The sequence below is a fragment of the Gallus gallus genome, chromosome Z, assembly GCF_016699485.2.
Source record: "Gallus gallus isolate bGalGal1 chromosome Z, bGalGal1.mat.broiler.GRCg7b, whole genome shotgun sequence".
In the NCBI taxonomy this organism is placed as follows: Eukaryota; Metazoa; Chordata; class Aves; order Galliformes; family Phasianidae; genus Gallus; species Gallus gallus.
In genome coordinates, this window is record NC_052572.1 from 28,360,803 (window position 1) to 28,382,119 (window position 21,317).

The following is a 21,317-nucleotide window of genomic DNA, read 5'->3' on the forward strand; positions in this document are numbered from 1 at the left end:
GCCGGGGCTCGCGTGCTACCGGCGCACCCCCGTTTTACTCCTCGCCTAAACACGGTTCTCCCCTCGAGCGCTGCCGACCCCGGGCCGGATTCGGCCGCAGACGGCGGGCCCCGCGGAGGGCGTAGGAGGGAGCGGCGAGCCGTCCCGCGCGGCCGCCATGGAGACGTAACGGTCGCTACCCCGCAGCGCGCCAACCCCTCCCCCCGCCGCCTCGCGCCAGCCGGCGGGCGGGGTCCGCGCAGAGGGCGTGGCGCGCGGGGTGGGGCGGGGCCGCGCGTGGCGCCGAATGCGGCGCGAGGGCCGGCGGCCCGGGCGCAGCGGGAGGGGGCGTGGCGCTGCCCGCTTCCCTCGCCCCCCGCCCCCGCCCCGGTGTTGTTGTCTCTTTACGGCCGCGGCCGGCGGCTCTCGCGAGAGCAGCGTTGGCGCCGTGACCTCCATGTGAGAGCGGCGGCGCCTGGTAAACACTCCCCGGGGTTGGGAGATGGCTCTCGGCGGCGCCCGTTAGCCCCGGCGCGGCGCTTCCCGCCTGGCCGCGCCTCGCCCCGCGCTGACCGGGGGCGGCTCGGCGCGGCCCATCGCGGCGCGGACCTGCTCCGCTGTCCCGTCCTCCCCGCGTCCCTTCCGAGCGGCGCCGGCGGCCCGGCGGGCGGGGAACCTCGCGCCCGTTCCGCGGGATTTAAAAACCCTGCCCCGCCGATCCGAACAAAGAGCGGGGACGCGCCCGGCCCCCTCCCCTCCTGCCTCGCACGCCACGGCCGCGCACCCCGATAGCGGCGGAGCGGCCGCGTCCCGCCTCCCCGCGCCGCGGCCGGACGAGCCATGTGGATCCAGGTGCGCACCATCGACGGCACCGAGACGCAGACCATCGACGACCTCAGCCGGCTGACCAAGATCGAGTGCCTGCGGGAGAAGATCCAGGAGACCTTCCGCGTCAGCCCCGACCGCCAGCGCCTCTTCTACCGGGGAAAGCAGGTGAGCGGAGACGCCTCTCTCGGGAGGCGGGCGGGGGCTGCCCCGCGCCCCTCGCTCCCGGCCCGGCCGGCTCTTTGTGTGTGCCCCGCCCCGCCCGCGTGTCGGCCGTGGTCGACTCCCGTCCCGCCGGGCCCGGGCGGGGAGACGGGCGGCCGCCTGACGGGACGCTCCGCTCCCGGGGGCGGCAGGTGCCGGCGGGGCCCTTTGTGTTTGTGTTTTCCCACCTGAGCGGCGGAGGCTCCTCCCCCGCCCCTGCCTCCGCCGCACCTCCGTGACAGTGACAGGCGGCCGGGGGCGCCCGGGGCTTCCCGCGTTACCGCCGGGGCCGGGCCCGCGCGTGGCGCTTCGCGAGCCCGGAGGTCCCGTCCGCGCCGGCCGCGCCCCGCGGCGCGTAGCGGTTCTCGGGGCGCCGCTCCCGTTCCCTCGCGGGGGGCGGCCACGTGACCGGCCGGGCCGGGCCGTTGGTTTGCGCGGGCCCCCGCCGGACCCCCGACCCGCGGCACGGAGCGCGCCTCCGTCGCCGCCGCTGCTCCAGATGTGCTCTGATGGAATACGTCGCCTCGGGCTATGTGTTCCTTCCGAAGGGTGTAACCTTGTGAGCTGCATTACATAAACTAGGAGGTGTACGCGGCGCTCGGTTGCTGAGAGGCGCAGCCATCATCTCGCGGAGGGGTGTGTGGCATGTTCCCGGAGCATGGCTTCGAGATGCAGCTTCTCCAGCAGAGCACTGCCGCAGTGTTAGCTCCAGCGCAGTGCTGAGGCTTCTGCTGTACAACTGATGAGGAGTGTATTTGTACCAGGAGGAAAAAACAAAAGTAAGGAATAGGGATTTTTTTTTTTTTTTCCTCTTAGAGATGACCAGCAGGTGAGCTGCAGCGGGTGGACACGAAGCCTGGCTTCTAAAGCTATAGGCAGGCTGTGTGTGTGCCCACTGATGGGACTGAGCACTTGAGGACAGCGCGTATCAGGACCACTGTGGACAGCCTCCTGCTTCTCGGAAGGGGCCCAATAAGGAACGGCAGCCCTGACGTTGTGTAACTTGCTTACCTTGTGCTGCCCCAGTGTATCCCTCAGTGCAAAACTTGCTTTGGAACACAGAGCTTACTTGAGAAGCAGGGAAGAGAACCAGTAGTGAACTGTACCCTTCTGCATAGTCTGCCAGTGTCCAGAGTAACTACCTTTGGTGCTTACATGGCCAGATGTCTGTACTGAATGGCAGAACAGTGAAATATTACACCTGCGTTTGTCCACATTAGTAGCATTCATTAGTCCAGTGCTTACTTCATTCAGCCCAGGCCTCATTTGGGATAGTGTCTAGTAAAGAGTTAAGGAGAAGGGATTTCTTTGCTTATTTTTTTTTGTTTTTGTAGCTTCACTAATTCCGTGACCACTTATGTCCATTTTCTTACAGTTACTATAATCAAGTCTGAAGTTTTCTTGGTGGCTATGGATTGCTTTTTCTGATCCCACGGTGTTAGTAAGTAGAAAAAAGGTCAGAAGGATTGCTCTTGCACAAGTAAAACTGAGCGTAGAGAGAGATATGAGCAAAGGAAAGTGTAAACAGCTGCAACTCTCTCAAGAACATGATAAAATCAGGAAAAAGGGGATATTTCAGTTCACTGTGAAGTGAATAGAAAACATTCACTTGAAGTAAGCAACGTGAAAAAACTGAAAATTACTGCATCTGTTGAAAAAAAGAAAAAACATTTAGTTCACACTCTTCCTATTTCATGTGTTTAGCACTCAGTATGGTTAAATCTGTGTGGTCTGCTAGTAGAACTGTGATCCAGCTGCTGGGCAGTACTTAGTGTAGTCTCTCTGGGACATTGTAGAGATGCTTTGACCTCCAAAGTACTGGGTACAGGCAGACTGGTTAAATAACTGCCTTTCTTCTAAAAGTGGGAGGTGTATGAGGTTGTATGGATACAAAAACCTAAGTGAGTCACAGTTTATGGGCTAAATTTCAACACCTTCGTGGTCTTGCAGTAATTATGGGACTCGGCTTCAGCTAACATTTTAAGCTATGGCTTCTATTTTGTATCTCTTGGACTAGGAGTGTCTATATCCAGTTAATACAGTTTACCTTGTATGCTGTAATTTGCTGGGGTTTGGTCTTCAAACACTGAAGTGATAACTGTTGGGCATTTCTTCATCTGTTGTTCTTAAGGGTAACATAACCTCAGACCAATGGTGAACACTTAGTGTTGTAATTAATGTGGTACTTGATGTTACTACTTCTTCCTTGCATAACCCTGAAAAGCACCACATGATGGAACAGATTTGTTTTCAGCTCTTCCTGCCAGGAGGACCTACTGTGCACATGTGGCACTGAAGAGTGAACAGGAACAGTATTATTCTCTAACTTAGTTTACTTGATCTGCGGAGACATCTCTGACTCTGAGAATCCATCTTCTAGAGCTAAGCTGTCAGCCAAAAAAGTAGAATTGTTCTGTAGATAAAGGTAGAATTTTTGTAGGAGAGTTTATGCGTAGTTCTTTGCTGTGCTGCAGCAACCTAATAAACTTCCTAAGTTACAATGCATTGTATGGAGCTTCTCTGTGAGAAAGTTGAGACAAGGCAGTTTAACTGTTGGCAGTATGCTGTCTGTCCTAATTAGAAAACTTGTGTAGTGCGTTCTAGTGAGAATATTAAAAACACGGTGTTTGTATGGAGAATCAAAGAGATACTAGAGTAGATGAATTCTTGGCATTGTGATCTAACAGGGCAGACTTTCTGTGTGCCCGAATAGTAATCAGCAGCGTGATTTCTGGATTTCAGTAGTAATGTTGGAAAAATTGAACAGGAAAAAACATGAAGTTTGAGTTTGAAAATTCTCCAGAAAACTGAAGGTTGTGCAGAAAACTGCAAGAGTATGAATACAAACTTAGATGTTTGTATAGAAGTAAGCACAAACACTGTTGTATTATAGCAATATGCATTCTTCATGGAATATGACAAATTATTTTGTCTTGGCTTCTTCCCTTACTCCCTCCCACTCTGTTAGAATTTGACTTCAATGGAAGTCTGTAGATGGCTGTTGTCCTTTAAGAGACAGTCATCTCATGCGGCTCTTCTCTAGTTCTTACCAGAGCAGAGAAGCAAGAATGTTGGAACCCAAATGTTTTTCTTCCTGGTTTGTATGTGCATCAGTCTGGTGGGTTAACTGCAAGTGGTTGCCAGGTGCCAGCCTCTCATTCTGTCTCTTCAGCAAAAGGAGGAGGAAGGAAATATTATGAAAATGAGCAAATATGTGGGTTGAGATAAGGGTGGGGAAAGTATCTCATGAGTTACCATCATGGGCAAAAGAGACTTGGCTTGGCTAAGATTGATTCATTGTCAATTGATAAGAGTTGTGAGTAAGAAATGGAAAAAAAGACAAAAAATAAATACACCTTCTCCCCTTTCTTTCCAAGCTCAACTTCAGTGTTGATTCTTCTACTTCCTCTCTCCACTCTGATCCATGCAGGAGAAAGAGGAAGAGGAGTTGCAGTCAGGTGGTAACACTTTGTCTATGCCATTCCTGTTTCCTCACACTGTTCCTCAGCTCCTGTGGTGGGACTGACCCCCTGTTGGATACAAGTCCTTCATGAACTGTTACAGTGTGGTTCTTTCCAACAGAATACACGACTTCAGGAGCTGCTCCAACATGGGGAAGTCCGTCCTTCAGGAGTGGATTGCTCCCAGTTGGGCTGCAGCTGCACATAGAGATCTGTTCCATATAGTGCCCAGGGGCTGTAGGGGGACAATTTCTGTATCGTGTTCCTCTCCATTGTCCCTCTATTTCTTCCCAGACCTTGGTGTCTGCAGGGCTGTTTTTCTAGTTTTCTCAATCCTCTCTCACAGCTGCTGTTGTGGTTTTTTCTTTTTTTTTTTTTCTTTTAGTATTTCTTAAATATGTTATCACAGAGGCACAACTATTGTTGGCCAGCAGCGATTCTCTTTTGCAGCTATCTGGCACTGTCTCAATCCAACATGGGAGCAGTTTCTGGTGACTTCTTGCAGAGGCTATCCCTCCAGTCCCTGTAATAACAAAACTATGCCATGTAAGCTCAATACAAGCAATGATAAAAATTGCCTTGTAGGTTCTTGCGCTTTTTGGTAAGGAAGGTGCTCCAAACCTAGTTTGTCAAAGACTGAAATGAGCAGGTGGAGGTGGGAATGTTAAAGCTATTCAATGTCTCGATATCAGACTGAAATGCAAGTAAGTAAGCAGATCAGGTTCATTAGAAGAAATGCATCTCTGCTCATATACACAGAAAAGGTGTGGTAGCACGCATCTTGCTTCCTACCTGTTGAAGTTGACTCATATGAATAATTTTTTGGGTCACTGTTGTGATTCTGAAGTGCTTAGGGTTTTGCTTTTGTAAATTGAAAAGATTGAGGAGTAGCAGGAGTGGAGGCACTGTAGTTTTGCATGTGAGCCTTCTTGCGTTAAAGCAGCCTTGACTCTTGAACCTTGGTGGAACACATAGTTATAAATTTGGCAGTGGGATGTGTCTCTAATTGAACTGGCAGTTGGACAGAGTTCTGTGAGACTTTTAAGTTTCAGGTTTGTAAACTGTATGTTTAAAGGCTTCTTAATTACTAACAGCTTGGATGGATTTCCAGAAGGACAGAAAAGCTTTATTTGAGTTTTGCCCCAAAGAATGGGAGCGCCAATCCTATTCATAAAACAATCGAGTTACTTAATACAATTTCTTCCCAGCTTTGTTTGGAAAATCGTAAACATTTTCAACTGAAGCTGTCCAAAACCAATCTGCTTCAGGCAGAATATGGGTGTGAGAAGTGTTCAATTTGAGCAGTTAGCTTTACATCTTGGAGAAATAAATTTGAAGAAGATTTAGAAGGGGAGTGATTGTCCTTCTTCAACAAAGCAGGTAGTAACTCTGTAGCTTGATTTAAGAGCACAATCTGGAGTCTTCAGGGCAGATGTGGTCAGACTGCATTCGAGAAATTCCTGAAACATTCATGGATTATACTTAAAATTTACTTGGCAGCCCTATTCACAGTTTTCCATGGTTGCAAAATTGTTTACTGAAATTGACTTCTTGTTACATTTTTAAAGTTACTAAGGCAACTCCCCAGTCCCTTCTACCATTAGCTTTGTTATTCTGGACACCTAAACAAGCTGAAATGAATACTGAAGCATATATAAAAGCAGAATACTTTATACTGAGTGACTTAAGTATTAGGAAACTGGTAAAATGTAATAGCTTTTGTATGAAATAGCAGCTAGCTTGAGCACTTTTGCTTTTTCTTAAGGTAGATGCTCTTGCAAATGGAATGTTTCTTTTTTTATTATTATTAAAAAAAAAAGCCCCCTCAAAAAGCAACAGACTTCTTACCCTCCTGTCATGGTTTTATGAATTCAGGTTATTCGTATTCCACATCATAACATCATGCAGTGCACTAGAAGTTGAAGTGTTAATGCTCCAGTTCCAGGCACCTGTCCGGAAGAGAAGAACTACATTCCCCATGAGGCTTTGTGGTCAGAGAGATATAACCTCTGGCAAAGTCACCTGATTTCTTCTTCTTCCCTGGGCTCTTGTCTGGACTGCATGCATCACCTCAGCACTACTGTAAGGCCTTCAGCTTTCAGATACTCTTTCTCTCATTATATTTGATTTATTAGCTTCAATTCTAATTATATTGTATTATAGTGTGTTATCTTGCATTTGTATATTATATTTAGTAAATTTGTTTCTCCTTGGATTGTTGCTGCTGTTTTTAATTATTTTGGGATCCCCTGTTTCCCTTTTCCGAAGGCATGGGTTTTGCAAAATCCCTCTGCCCCCCCAGTCACAGAACTGGGCTGAACCAGCCTGTAAACCGTTGACACCTTCTCAACACCCTTAAATATGTAAAACACCTAATGTGTGGATGGTGAGAATTGCCTGCCAGTGACGAATTTTGGTGTCATTTATGAGAATTCCCTTCTCTAAAACTGTTAACTGGATGCACATTCGTAATCATTTAATTGACAAATTCTATGCAAATAACTGTCCTGAGGTACCTGGTTCTTAAATTATTATTTTTAGAATCGTAGACTCACCACAGTTGGAAAAAACCTCTAAGATCATCCAGTCCAGTTGTCACCTATCACTAACATTTACCACTAAATCATGTCACACGGTACAGCATCTAAACTTTTCTTGAGCACTTCCAGGGATAGTGACTCTACCACCTCCTTGGGCAGCCTGTTGCAATACCTGCCCACTCTTTTGGAGAAATCTTTCTTAACATCCAACCTGAATCTCATCTGGCACAACTTGAGGCTATTTCCTCTCATCCTATTGCTAGTTAATTGGGAGAAGAGGCCGACCCCCACCTCACCAGAAGCTCCCTTCAGGCAATTGTAGAGAGTGATAAGGTCACCCTGAGCCTCTTCTTCTCTAGACTAAACAATCCCAGCTCCCTTGGCTGCTCCTTATAAGGCCTGTGTCCAAGACCCCTCACCAGCTTTGTTGCCCTTCTCTGAACATGCTCTTGGGCCTCAATGTCTTTGTGTTTTAAGGACTCAAAACTGACCGCAGCACTCAAGGTACACCCTCACCAGAGCTGAGTACTGAGGGATGATCACTTACGTACTTCTGCTGACAACACTATTTCTCATACAAGCCAGGATGCCATTGGCCTTCTTGGTCAGCTGGGCACATTGTTGGCTCATGTTCAGCTGAGCACTGACTAATACCCCCAGGTCTGTTTCCTCTACACAGTCTTCCAGCCACTCTGCCTCAAGCCTGTAGCATTGCCTGGGGTTGCTGTGGCTAATGTGCAGGACCTGGCACTTGGCCTTGTTGAACTTTGTTGTATTGGCCTCAGCCCAGTGATCCAGCCTGTCTGGGTCCCTACGTAGGGCCTTCCTACTCCCAGGCAGATCAACTCTTCCTGCTAGCTCGGTGTCATCTGCAGACTTATTGAGGCTACGCTCAATGCCCTCATCCAGGTCATGAGTAAAGATATTGAACAGAACCAACCCCAGTACCGCCCCCTGGGGAGCACCACTGGTGACCGGTCACCAGTTGGATTTAACTCCATTCACCATCACTCTCTGGGTCCAGCTATCCATCCAGTTCTTCACCCAGCAAAGAGTGCATGTGTCCAAGCTTTCCTAGTCTGCCAGGTTTTCTAGGGGAATGCTGTGGCAGAGTGTGTCATCAGCTTTGCTGAAGTCTTGGTAGGCTACATCAAGATTTAGATTTGTTAGGTTTGCTTAGATTTGTTATTAGTTACCGAAGTTTCAGATTTCAACTAGCTCTTCATTGCAGGTGTCCTTAAAAGCTGCAGATAACCATCTGCACTCCCTGGTGCTACTCTTGAACTTCTATTGCTTGTGCTATAGAAGTCCATACCATCAAAGAGTATCAGACCACTTGATAACTGTGGTCTGATCATCACAGTGATGGATGAGTCTTTCCATGCTTCGAAGGGTTTCAGTACAACTCTATATTTGTTGCATTCATTTTTATTATAAGTGACAAGTAATCCTCAATATCAGACAGAAGATGCCATGAAATTTTATTTTCCTAATTAGAAGACTCCTGGGAACTGAGGAAGAAAACTTACTGCTCTATCTTCATCTTGCAGCTAGAAATTAGTGAACAGTTGTTCCTGTAATGGAATTGAGACTTGCATCGAAGAAGAAAATTTTATCTAAATTAACAAGTTTTTTGTATCTCGCTGTAATGTAAAAGTGCCAATGCATAAGGTTTAGTGATCCTGAAGAAAACATGCAGAGGCAAGTTAATATTCATCAGTTTAATAGAGAAGTACTCAATTACCAGGGGTGGCTTGCCAGTTGAGCTTTCCCCGGGTCCTTGTTACTGGTGGTGGCCAGCTGGTAGAATGTCCATCCCCACTGGGGCTGCCCCCAGCAGATAGTGGGGGTGGATGGCCACTAAGATATCCAAGCAACTCAGTAGTCCTTCTGCCATATAGGTAACAGCAAGAAACAATTGCATTCAAGTAAGCGTGGTCATTCACAGAAACCAAGGATTACTTAGTTACAGCTACAGAGCAGTTTCTCACAAATTCGTTCTAGCTAATGCAGAAACTAGGAGCAATTTACTTGGGTTCCCAAGTTTAACAGCCCTTTCTTACAGGCTGGTTGCCTGTTCAGGCCATGATCTTTATTTTTCCACGCACTCACCTTGTGATAAAGGAAGAAATAATTCTCAACACCTGGGGTTATCACTTTAAAAAAATTAACTTGGAAGAGTTTTGGATGTGAATCTTGAAGAGTTGTGTGTTGAGACTGAGAATGGCTGCCTTCACCTTGGTCTGTTGATTAAAGTCAAGAAGTTTAAGATGATCAGAGGGCTGGAGCACCTCTCCTATGGGGAAAGGTTGAGGGAACCGGGCTTGTTTGGTTTGGAGAGGAGAAAGCTCCAGGGAGACCTCATTGTGGCCTTCCAATGCTTAAAGGGAGCGTATAAACAGGAGGGGCAGCTGCTGTTTATGAGGGTGGACAGTGATAGGACAAGGAGGAATGGTCTTAAACTGAGACAAGAGGTTTAGGTTAGATATTAGGAGGAAGTTTTTCACTCGGAGGGTGGTGACACACTGGAACAGGTTGCCCAAGGAGGTTATGGATACCCCATCCCTGGATGCTTTGAAGGCCAGGCTGGATGTGGCTCTGAGCAGCCTGGTGGTTGCTGACTGTGCATGTAGCAGAGGGGTTGAAACTCGACGATCATTTCAACCCAGGCCATTCTATTGTTCTGTGATAAGTCTTTTCTGTCAGCTTTCAACTTTTTTCATTTTAACAATAATCTTGTACACTGGATTTTTTTTTTTTTTAATATTTAGTCCAAACCGTAAGGTAAAATTTAGTGGTATCATTCGTATGCCCTGCATACAATCTCTTAGTAATGGTGTTAAAAAAACGTTTAGTTGGAGGCTGTGGCCTTAATCTTTAGGCTTCTGTGCTTATTTTTAGTAGGAAAAGAGTAGAAGTTGGTCATGTTGATTGAGTTCCCAGGTGACTAATGTACATTTATCATGGTATGTTTACCGAGATTGATGCGCAGTTACAGACAGTATAATCAACAGTAATCTGCAGTGTCTTCCTAGATTGTATGTCTCCTCTAGCATGTGAGACTTCCTCTTGTGAATGAGGTTGAACAAACAGTACGTATGCTGTTTGTGCGGTGATAACTGTTTGACACTTCAATTCAAAGAAAGACTTTCTTAAATATTTGGAATTTCACTGGGTTTTCCTCCGTCAGAGTTCCTCTTGCAGTGTGCTTTCTGCTGAGTACTGTGGGAATCCGTATAGGACTATGGTATATGTCTAGGTTATGAGTGATTAAAAGTAAGACATTTTTATATCATCAGTATTATGTCTACTTTTTTCTACAGTAAAAAACAGATCATTATCTCTTCCATTAAAACATATAAGCAGTCAAAAAGGAGCGTGCTGTGATAGGAAACTAATTCATGTAAATGTACTGGTGTGATTTTATTTATACTTGTGCATGGAATAATGGCCCTCTTCCTGTAGACTGCTTCGAAATGTGATTCTCTTGGCAACAAGAGTGACAAAACTGAGTCTGGTTTGTCTGTATTCTTAAAACATAAATATTTTGCTTAGTTATCATTTACAGAAAATGTAGCGTGCCCATCTTGTGTTCTAGAGGGGTATGGATACGTAGTCTGTCAGGCAACTTTCTTGTCCAAATATTTCACCCACTTGTATTCTGTTATGATTTTGTTACTCTTAAGAATGTTGACAGAGTATAAACATGGCAAAACAATGATTTTTCCCTTTTTATTGAGTGGTAAATTCTCCATCTCAAAATGGGCTCTGCTTTCACTGATGAGCTTGTTAGAGAGTGGTGGACATAAAGCCCTGATAAAGTTGACTTGGAGTTCTATTAGTATTTCTTCCCAAGAAAGATTAATGTTTTGCCTTTTAGAAAGTAAACCTGTAGTACAGTTAATTTTTTTATGAGACTAGTAGATACTGGTGTTTGAGTTCTGGTAGGATCTTTGCTGAAAATTCAGGCAGTGGCTATTGAAACTAGAGTTTTTGATGAAGAACTAGATCTTCTGGAGTTGGAAAAAGTTAAAAGCAGTATGCATTGAACATTCCAGTTAATATAAGGTATAGCCAGCCAAATGGAACCACTAAAATTTCTTTTTGTTTAGCTTTTATGTCCATCTCAATTAAGACAGCTATTTTATTATTTTTTTTCTTTTTTTGACGAACAGTGCTAATACACAGTTATTTTAAAAATCTGACACAGAGTCTTAGTACTTAATGTGGTTACTTCGTGAACTTAAATATCACAGAATCTTAAATCATTTTCTTCAGATACAAGATAATCTAGGTGTAGGGTATAGTTTACCACCTGGATTAAAAGTATTGTTCAGGTTATCTTTTTAGCCTTGGAAGTACAAGCAGATCTGAATGGCAGAGGTCTACAAGCTTAAGTGTCTGTGCTGTACTAAACCTTACTGAAATTTTCTTGACCTGAGATGGTCCCATTGGTTCAAAACTCACTGTTTGAAATTGTATTTTTCAGTTGGACTTTTTGTTGTTAGAAACTGATTGGAGATGTGTTTGAAGTGCTCTGTAAAAGCAGTAAGTGGAATTCACAATTTCAGCAGCCTTGTATATGAGAAGAGCAAAGGATATACAGCTGTCTTCAAGCTGAAAATACCAGTTTCTGATTGTCCATATTAATTGACTTTAATGAGTACCCGGGAGGAAGTTTTAGGTTCTTCTAATTTATTCAAACTAACTTGGCTTCTAGGTAATGCCTGTTAATTAATCCTAACTTAAACTGTTTACTCTTCTGCTTTTCCTATTAAAAAAATGTGTAGAGTGTGTTTAACACCTTTGTAGAGTAAAAGATTGATGTGACCTAACTTTTCAACTTGCTACTTTAATTAAAGAGCTCTACTGCATTCCATATTCCTTTCAAGTTTATTGCTAGATCAAATTCTTGGAATATAAAACATCAGAAGATGCTCAAAAGCACAACTCCGTGAATGATTAAAGATCTTGTTTTTCAAGTGGGGTGACTGGATTAAGTTGACCTAGGAGCTTAGCCACTTGGATCACACTTTAAGATAAAAACAATGTTCCAGTGAGAATGTTTATGTGCTTTCTTAGGATTTCTGTGTGTGCTGTATAACACATAATAAGCTGTGATTCTGCTGGTACTTACAGACAAATTAATGGTATTAATTTATATGAATGTTAATGATATGAGTTACTTATTGGACATCTTTTTGAAGCAGTATGATATACTGCACTCTGAGTGATCATTTCAAGTTTAACTGCAGTTTCTACATGCTTTTAAAGTCATTTAAGGCCTGATATTACAGGACATAGTTCTAACAGGGGTGGTAGGTATCAGTTCCAGTATTGCATTGCTACAGCCACTCTTATGTAGTAGCATAAGCACAGTGTTGGCTTACTTTTAAGTATTTATAACAACCTTCTACAGAAAAGCATTTTAAATTGATAGTGTCTCTAACACTAGGAAAATAGATTTGAAGGATATAATCTGTTTCTCTACTTACGAATATTTGTAATATATTAAGAGGGCTACTAGATACCATAAATCTAACTGCTATTTGGTGACACTTTCAATATAGTTCTAAATAATTTAATGAGACCTTAAATGCTTCTGAAGCATGCCAGTCACAAAGAGAATGAAAACTGAAAGTGGCATCTGCTGCTAAGTAGTACTTCTAATGGCTGTAGTGTCAGAAGAGCTTGCAAAAAAATCATAAATGAAATTGCCTGTTTAGTTATTTTTGCTTTTGTGCAAGCTTTAACAGCCCATTAAGAAATTGAGATATAGCTTGACTGTCTCGTATTTGCCTGATTACTTTTGCTTGTCATTTGTGTTTATGCACTTGAGAATAACAAGTGTCCTTAAACACAGTGATTGAAAAAAAAAAAAAAAAGGTAATATTTCCTCCTTCTCATTCAGTATGCTGTCCAGGCAAATGTATTCTCAGGGATTTCTGTTAGTACCTTTATGTAGCACAATGGGATGAGTTTGTTTATATATTTATACAAAAAATATTCTTAGAACTGAGCATACTGCAAAGGTGACTGTGGAATTAGTGGTTCAGCACCCATTCCAACAAATAACTGTAATATTTTTGAAGAAGTTTTTCTACTTTCATATGTTGGATACTTAATTTTTCTGAGAGGTTATCCGGGATTCAATAGCGCTTCCATGAATTTTGATAACACAGGGCAGTGTTTGTCAGGAACATGAGGAGTGGGGGACTTTTTTTGGTCCTTTTTTTTTCTAATGGTTCTTTTTGGTAGGAAAAACTGTATTCCGGGATGGTTTTAAAATTTTCAGTCTGGCAGGACAGATATGCTGGAGGGTGATTTGATACATTATTATTTTCTTGCTATAGTGGTCTGAGGATAAGACCTCAGTAGCCAAGATTTTTGTTACATTAACATCAGAATAGTGCAAAGAGTAATTCAAGAAGCACTGTCTTCCAATTCTTCATTCTTTTAGTTGTTGCACGGAGCTCTTTAAATGCTGATTGTTTTCCAACTTTATTACTCTTAAGCTTTCAATTGTCAGTGATGCAATAATGCTGGGTATAGGTATATTTCTAGGTACACATATTAGATCAATGTAAGTCAAATTGCATGTGAGCTTGATTTTTACTAGTTTTTGTTTCGTTAAAACACAAGAGCAAGCTTGTCCACAGAGTAAGGCAATGTTACAAGTCATTGACTTGGTCTAAATTTGTACCTTTGCTAATATTCTAGGGATATGTTTTTGCTCATAGTACAAGCAGATGCTCTTTCCCTGACTATCAGTTTACCAAACTCCACATCCTGCCTCATTTGAAGTCTGTAATCCTATCTTTGTTACTTTGCTTTCAAATTTAAACATGACATCACTAGTCATGGATGAGTCTATAGTCATGAACTACTCTTGGAAAGAAAACTGATTTAAAACAGTGAACAAAAAAAACCCCAAACTGAGAACAGAATACTAATTTGTGATAAATAACTTGGAAATCATTGGGTTAGTTTGACCATTTAATTTATGTTGATCAGGTCTGACTTTGATGATTCTTGTTAAGGAATGAGTAGTAGTCCTTGTATGGTAATTAGCGTGTGGGTCATTGGAAAAGGCTTCTTGTTCAAGACATAGCATAGGTCTGTGTGGCCTCTAGAATATAGTGAATATTCCTAGACAGACTACTTGTAATTCAAATATTCTCCTTTCTTTATTTCTGTCTTATGCTAATGGCCATTACTAATTTGTGGACAGAGTATACAAATTAATCTGAGTCAAAACTGATAAATTAATCACAATTCATAGAATCATTGAATCATTTGAGTTGGAAGGGACTGTTAAAGGTCATCTGGCCCAACTCCCCAGCAACAAACTGGGAGATCGGCAGATCAGGTTGCTATTACTAGACATTGCATTTTGTTCTTGACTGTTAACACTAATCATGGTAAAACATTCAAGCTGTTCACATTTAGCTCTTCACTGACTTGGCTTTAGACTTCAGATATTTTGGGGTACTATTTATTTTCTGTCAGCCTATACATGCTGTGTCCTAAAAAGGCATCAATAATGGTATTAATTTGTTCTCATTTGTATGTTGCCTATATATTTCCAGTCTACCAGAAGCAAGGCACTTTACTCATTGCTACACTAGCTGCCAGAAGCTTTCCTTATTGCGTAGGATTCTGGAAATTATGCTCTGGAACATCTAACAGAGATTGTCTAGGCTAGCTGGAGTAGACAAGATGAAGCAAAAGCCATGTTGACTCCAATAATATCTGACTTCTTATTTCAGTAGTGGTCTAGTTTGTGGAAGTACTGCTGATCTTTTTTTTTACTTTAAGATGCAGGGTGAAATTTTATAATAGGACATTTCAAAAACAAATTGGTTGCAGGAGGATTGAGTCTTCAAAATGAGCCTAGAATAATGTGAAGAAACAACTCCAGAAATTCATGGAAATATGTATCATTTCTCCCTTATCAAATGTATTATTGCAGGGTAGTTATTTATATTTGTTTTAGGTTTATGTATATTTTGAATTCAAGAATCCCCCCCCCCCCCCTTTTTCTTTTTTGTAAACTTTAATAATCTTAACAGGAATAATACAAACTTCTGATAGTATGAAAAGCTCACAAATATGGATTGTCATAGAGCTGCAAGAACTTTTGTGTTCTGTGTGTTCAAGACTTGTCAAAAGTGTGGGGTTCTGCAACACGGTGGGAGGAGAAGGGTTCATTGAACTTGCATAAGTAGCTTGCTACTCAGTATGAAACTCTAGGGCTCTAGGTACCTGAGTCAGTGTTGACAGTCACCTGTAGAAGCATACTTGAGATTTCAATTTATTTGATAATTGAAACTGATTGGGCATATCATCAAGATCTTCAGTATGCTTTGTGTCTAACTGGTTTGAAAACTTGCAGCTGAACATGGGTAGTTCCAATAGTTGTTGGACAGACCTGGAACAGTTGTTCTGTTGGGGGTACTACAGTATCCTTACTGTATCAGTATCCTTACTGTAGTTAGTTCTGCTTACTTTAGGTTACTGTGTAATCAAACAATGAACCAAACATCTAGAGTCTCATTTGTGACTTCAGTGCTCTCTGCTTAAGGGGAATGCACACTTCATCCACTGTAGGTAACTGCAGTGCACTGTGGGTATAGTAGTTAACAGGAGTAAGGAGAGAAATTGATTATTATTCTTTTTTATTTTTACACCGGTCTTACTATTGTGGAAGGAAAACTGACTCATTTCTTGAGTACAGCCTTTGTCTCTAACAGTTCTTCATCCTTCTGTATGAGTGTTTTTTTGCCTTGAAGAGGCAGAGAGGATGAAGGAATAAACTTTCATTCCTCTTTTGTCTGTCCTGAGATCATTTTAATGTAATAGAAGACTGCTAGTGAGAAGCTTGAGAATTCCTTCCTTGGTTCTGTCTTTGCTGCTTCTTCATCCTTCCTGCTTTTTTTCCTCTATAAAAAGAAGATCCAAAGTCATTAAAAATGTCTATTTCTAATTTTACGCTCTCAGTGATATTTTTTATTTTGGTTGAATCGTGGCTGCAGGTAATTTGATCAGTTTACTGTCACATTTACTCAAGACACGGGCTTTTATTTACGTGAAATAGTTGGCTTGTCTCTTAAATAAATTTGACACAAATTTATGGTCTGTGTAATTATTGTCTATAAAAGGAAGATTTGTAAACTACTTACTTACCTCAAGGTAGAATTTTACAGCTATAGTTTTCTTTTGACAGTTAGAAGATGGACACACGTTATTTGACTACAACGTTGGACTCAATGACATTGTTCAGCTTTTGATACGTTCTGAATCTGAAGCTCCTGCCTCTGCTTCTATGACTGATCAAGATGGCGAAGTCAATCCCTGTGCTATTTCTAACTGTAAGAACAAAGTAAAAAAAACAAGTAGTGGATCACCCAGTCAGCCATCTACATCATCTCGCTCGTTTCTCATTGATCCTGGCATAGGATTGTACAAGGTATGTACAGGCTTTAAAAGCTGAAAACTTATCTTATACTTTCACATTTAGTTTTATTGTTCAAGGTTTTTTTGTTTGTTTGTTTGTTTTTAATCTTATATAGATATGTACACGTGTAAATACATATGTATATATTTATATATGTATAGATATGTGTCTTTATTACTATATTTCATGATCTGACATAATTTCCTACTTGGATTAAAGAAAATTAGACTGAACTTGTATAGATATCTCTGCAGGTTCATGAAGCTTCACTGATGGATATATTTTGTATATTAAACTGATTTAAAGAACTGACTTAAAATTTTAACTATTATATGCCTCTTTGAGAGAGTTGTGTTTTCAAAGTTCAGTCATCTGGATTAGGTTATCTGATTTTCAGGAGTTATTTGAGAGTAGTATTATAGTCAAGCTTTCTGAAATGACTTCATTGAAGGTCATGTGTTTCTGTACCAGCCTGTTGTATGCTTTGGGTGTGTTCATAAAATGTAACAAAATATTTTCTCCTAAACCTGTTTTTCAGTAATGTTTTGTGTCCTCAAGTAAGTTTAAGGTACATGTGAAGCAGTAGTGCTTTCTGTAAACTGAGGAGAAAAATCCATGGGGAGGGAAATCTGTGGAAAAAGTGTAACTTTTCCCCTATTTTTTATTTTCAGTCTTACCAAATACCAGTTTTAATAGTAATTTTTATCAGTATGAGATAAACTATAGAACTTCAAACTATATGTGATACAATGGGTGTGATTCTACTACTTTGTTTAGTAATCACATCTTTTTTATTGATAGTTTTTGTACCTTTCGGAATTTTTCCATATTGTTATATAGGAGTGCATTAGGATACCAGAAACTTAATTTAAACAGAAAATGGGCAATCTCCAGATTACTAAGTAGCTGGTGTTTATAGGAATGTATGTATACAGGTAATGGTAGCATTGTGCTTTCCTGAGAAGTATCTGTTATTCTTTTTGTAACTCTGTTCCTTTTCATGAAGACTGAGAATTGTCACTGATATCTGGCTTGAGAACTGGATTGTTAGTTGTTTCTTGTTCTGTTTGACGGCTATCCTCAGAACTATCCTGTTCAGTGTCTTCACCATTGGCCAGGATGGAAAGGAAATGCGTGTTCTTTGACTGTGAACACCAATGTACTGGGTAGTGTAGCTGATGTGAAGCCATGTCTGCTATGTAGAAGGGTCTAGGTGAACTGGAGCAATGGGCTACTTTTGAACCTCAAGAAGTTCAAGTCTTGCACTTGGGTTGCGCTCACCTTTTCCCATGGAGAGGGCTGGAGCAGTGGCAGCCAGCTTGAGCGTGGCTTTGCTGTAGTGGCATCTGGAGCTGTAGTAACATTGGCTAAACAGTTTTCAGTGCACCATGGCAATGCTGGATGCTAACAGTGTGTCTACAGGAACTGGCTCTCTCAGGAGGAAGATAGCCAGCTGGTTGGACGAAGTGATTATTCAACTTGCCACTTGCTATACCACCGTCTGCATCAAATGTGAGGTACTTCGGTATGAGAAAAGTGTTGATAAACTTAGCAAGCTCAGCTGGGATCACAGAGGTGTCCAGTGTAGTGGCATTTCCCTGTCTTAAAGAGAGTACCACAGTAGTCTTACCTAAACTATAGAAGAGAAGGATCCAAAAGTATGTGAAGACAAAGCCAGACTTCTTACTGAAGTGCAGAACAGGAGAATGAAAGGCAGTATATGGGCATTGAAAAGAGACAGTAAAGACAAAGGGAAATGGTTTCAACTGGAAGAGGGTAGCTTTAGGTTGGATAGAAGGAGAAAATTTTTTTACTTCAGAGATCTCTTCTGACTCCAAAGATTTTATGGTTCTGTTTAACTACAAGAATTATTAAGAGCTGAAACAGATTGCCTTAGGCTATGGAATATCTATCCCTAGAAGTTTGAGAGACATAGCAACCAGATAAGGTTCTGGACAAATTGATACGTGTTTGTCATGGTTTTATGATTTTTAGTTACTCATATTCCACAGCATAACATCATGTAGTGCACTGGGAGTTAAAGAGTTAATGCTCCAGTTCCGGGCACCTGTTCAGAAGAGAAGAAGAACTGCATTCCCCAGAAGACTGCTGTTCTGTTACCATTCCTGCTCAGAGGGAACACGCATAAGCCCTCGGTAGGTCACCTGACATCCCTCTTTTTGGTTTTCAGGCTCTCTCGCTGCTGCTCATCCCAACCACAGGCCATTATTGTAAGGCCTTCAGCTTTTTTTCAGACACTCTCTCTCATTATATTTGATTTATTAGCTTCAATTCTAATTATACTGTATTATGAGGTGTTATCTTGCATTCTGATACTATATTTAATAAATTAGTTTGTTTCTCCTCAGATTTTCATCCCTGTTTTTAATTATTTTGGGGTCCCCTGTTTCCTTTTTCCAGAGGCACGGATTTTGAAAAATCCCTCCGCCCCGCCAGTCATGGAACTGGGCCAAACCAGCCCATAAACCGTTGACATTTGACAACCCAGGTGGGGTCTTCCCCAAAATATAATAAATAACAAATACTGAGTGAAATGATGAACAGTGCATTCAGGGAGATTAACAACGTAATCAGATGAGCATTCAAGAACTGCATAAGGGATTCAAAGGAGAGACTAGGAGCCTGCTTAAAATTCACAAGTTCTGTAAAATTAACAGCTCCCTCTGCAAACAGGTCTAAGAGAGAGAATGGAATCATTTTTTTTTTCGCTTTACAGAAGCAAGATAGCAGTGCTCAAAGTTTACAGATATCCCAGAATACTGGCAATCTGCCTGGACTTTCAAGGTCAAGTCTTCAGTGAGCATCTGCGAAACAGATAAACTTTCCTAACTCTTGGAGAGTAGAGAGAGATTTTTTCTAGAAAGCTAAAAGCAGCTTCTGCCTGCATCCTCCACCAAGAAATGTCAATGGTTTGTGGGCTGGTTCGGCCCAGTTCTGTGACTAGTGGGGCGGAGGGATTTTGCAAAATCTGCGCCTCCAGAAAAGGGAAATAGGGGACCCCAAAATAATTAAAAACAGCGGCAACGATCTGAGGAGAAACAAACTGATTTACTAAATACGGTATCAGAATGCAAGATAGACACTATAATACAATATAATTAAAATTGAAGTTAATAAATATGAGAGAAAGAGTGTCTGAAGAAAGCTGGAGGCTTCACACTAACGGTGTGCAGTTGGGATGAGCAGCAGTGAGAGAGCCTGATGATCGAAAAGATGGATGTCAGGTGACCTACCGAGGCCTTACATTCCCCTGAGCGGGAATGGTAACAGAACAGCAAACAGTCTTCTGGAATATGTAGTTCTTCTGTTCTGAACAGGTGCCCAGAACTGGAGCATTAACTTTTTAACTCCCAGTGCACTACATGACGTTATGATGTGGAATACCAATAACTAAAAATCATAAAACCATGACAGTGTTCAATTTTAATGTTGTTTTGAGCAGGAATTTGGACTATAGATCTCCTGAGGTACCTTAAAACTTAGTGATTGGTGAAAATCAGAATAGATTTTTTCTGCAACTTGCACCACACCTTTTTGTCATTGAGCTTTCCACAGATTTGATACCATTTCCTTGTGTCATGGCCCATCTACTGGGTCTGCTTGGCTTATTTTTTCCATTGTTCTGACATCCTTTAGTGCTTGCAGATATTTATTTGTTTGTTCAGTTGTATTGCTCCTCTCATATTAGCCCTGAGAGACAGATCTGTTTGCTGCCTTTACTTTGTCCTTTCAGAGCCTTTATAATTTGAAGATTTTTGTGTAGAGACATAAAATGGAGTCTTGTAGGATTTTGCTTCCAAAAATGTACAGTTTCTACTTGCATGCAGTGTTTTCCTTTAATAATTAAAGGCATGCTTGTTGATTGAATTTGATATTTTGTTCTACGTTCCTGTGAGTTATTTTGTAGTATCAGTTTGATTGAACCAGAAACTATTGAACAGTACTATGGAAATTTGCTCTTACTGAGTTGTATGCCTACACTTAAACTGCAGCAACAATTATTAATTATCTCATTGTCAATCTTCATATTTTCGTGCAAATTTTGAAGTACTTCATATGAAGTTTTCAGAGTAAAGAATTAACGTACAACAATTGACAAGGTTATAGAGTTTTGTAGAATCATGGAAGGGTATCAGTTGGAAGGGAACTTTGAGATCATATAGTTTCAACCCTCCTGCTTTTGGCAGGCACACCTCCCACTAGAACAGATTGCTCAAAGCCCCATCCAGCCTGGCCTTGAATGCTTCCAGGGAGAGAGCATTCACAGCTTCACTGGGCATTCTGTTCCAGTGTCTCATCAGCCTCGCAGTAAGGAATTTCTTCCTAACATCTAGTCTAAATCTGCTGTCTTCCAGATTAAAGACAGTTCACCTCGTCCTGTCACTACATGCCTTTATAATATGTCCTTCCCCAGCTTTCCTGCAGAAGCCCCATTCAGGTACTGGAAGGCTGCTATAAGGTCCCCCCACGCCCCTTTCTTCTCCAGGCTGAAGAGCCTTAGCTCTCCTGGTGGAGGTGCTCCAGCCCTCCGATCATCTTTGTGGTCCTCTGGACCTGCTCCAACAACTCCATGTCTTTTTTGTGTTGTGGGCTCCAGAACTGGACACAGTACTCCAGGTGGGGTCTCACAAGAGTGGAGTAGAGGGGCAGAATCATGTCCTTCGACCTGCTGGTCACACTTCTTTTGCTGTAACCCAGGCTACAGTTGGCCTTCTGGGCTGCAAGCACATATTGCTGGCTCATGTTGAATCTTCGATCAACTGACACTCCAGTATCCGCCTCCTCAGGGATGCACTCATGTCATTCTCTGCCGAACCTGTATCTGTGCTT

The 21,317-nt window shown here is 42.2% G+C and overlaps 1 protein-coding gene across 3 annotated transcripts in view; it reads left to right on the plus strand.

Moving 5' to 3' along the window:
* Positions 1-404: 404 nt before the first annotated feature.
* Positions 405-21,317, plus strand: part of UHRF2 (ubiquitin like with PHD and ring finger domains 2) — an 82,339-nt gene continuing 61,426 nt past the window's right edge. For 2 of the 3 annotated variants that reach the window (XM_004949077.5, XM_003643002.6), the window contains exons 1-2: positions 405-972; positions 16,236-16,478. In XM_004949077.5, the coding sequence (XP_004949134.1) occupies positions 820-972; positions 16,236-16,478 (396 nt within the window). In that variant the 5' untranslated portion in view covers positions 405-819. Of the gene's footprint in view, positions 973-2,383; positions 2,450-16,235; positions 16,479-21,317 lie in introns of all 3 variants that reach the window. The other variant, XM_040656582.2, reaches the window with a different exon arrangement.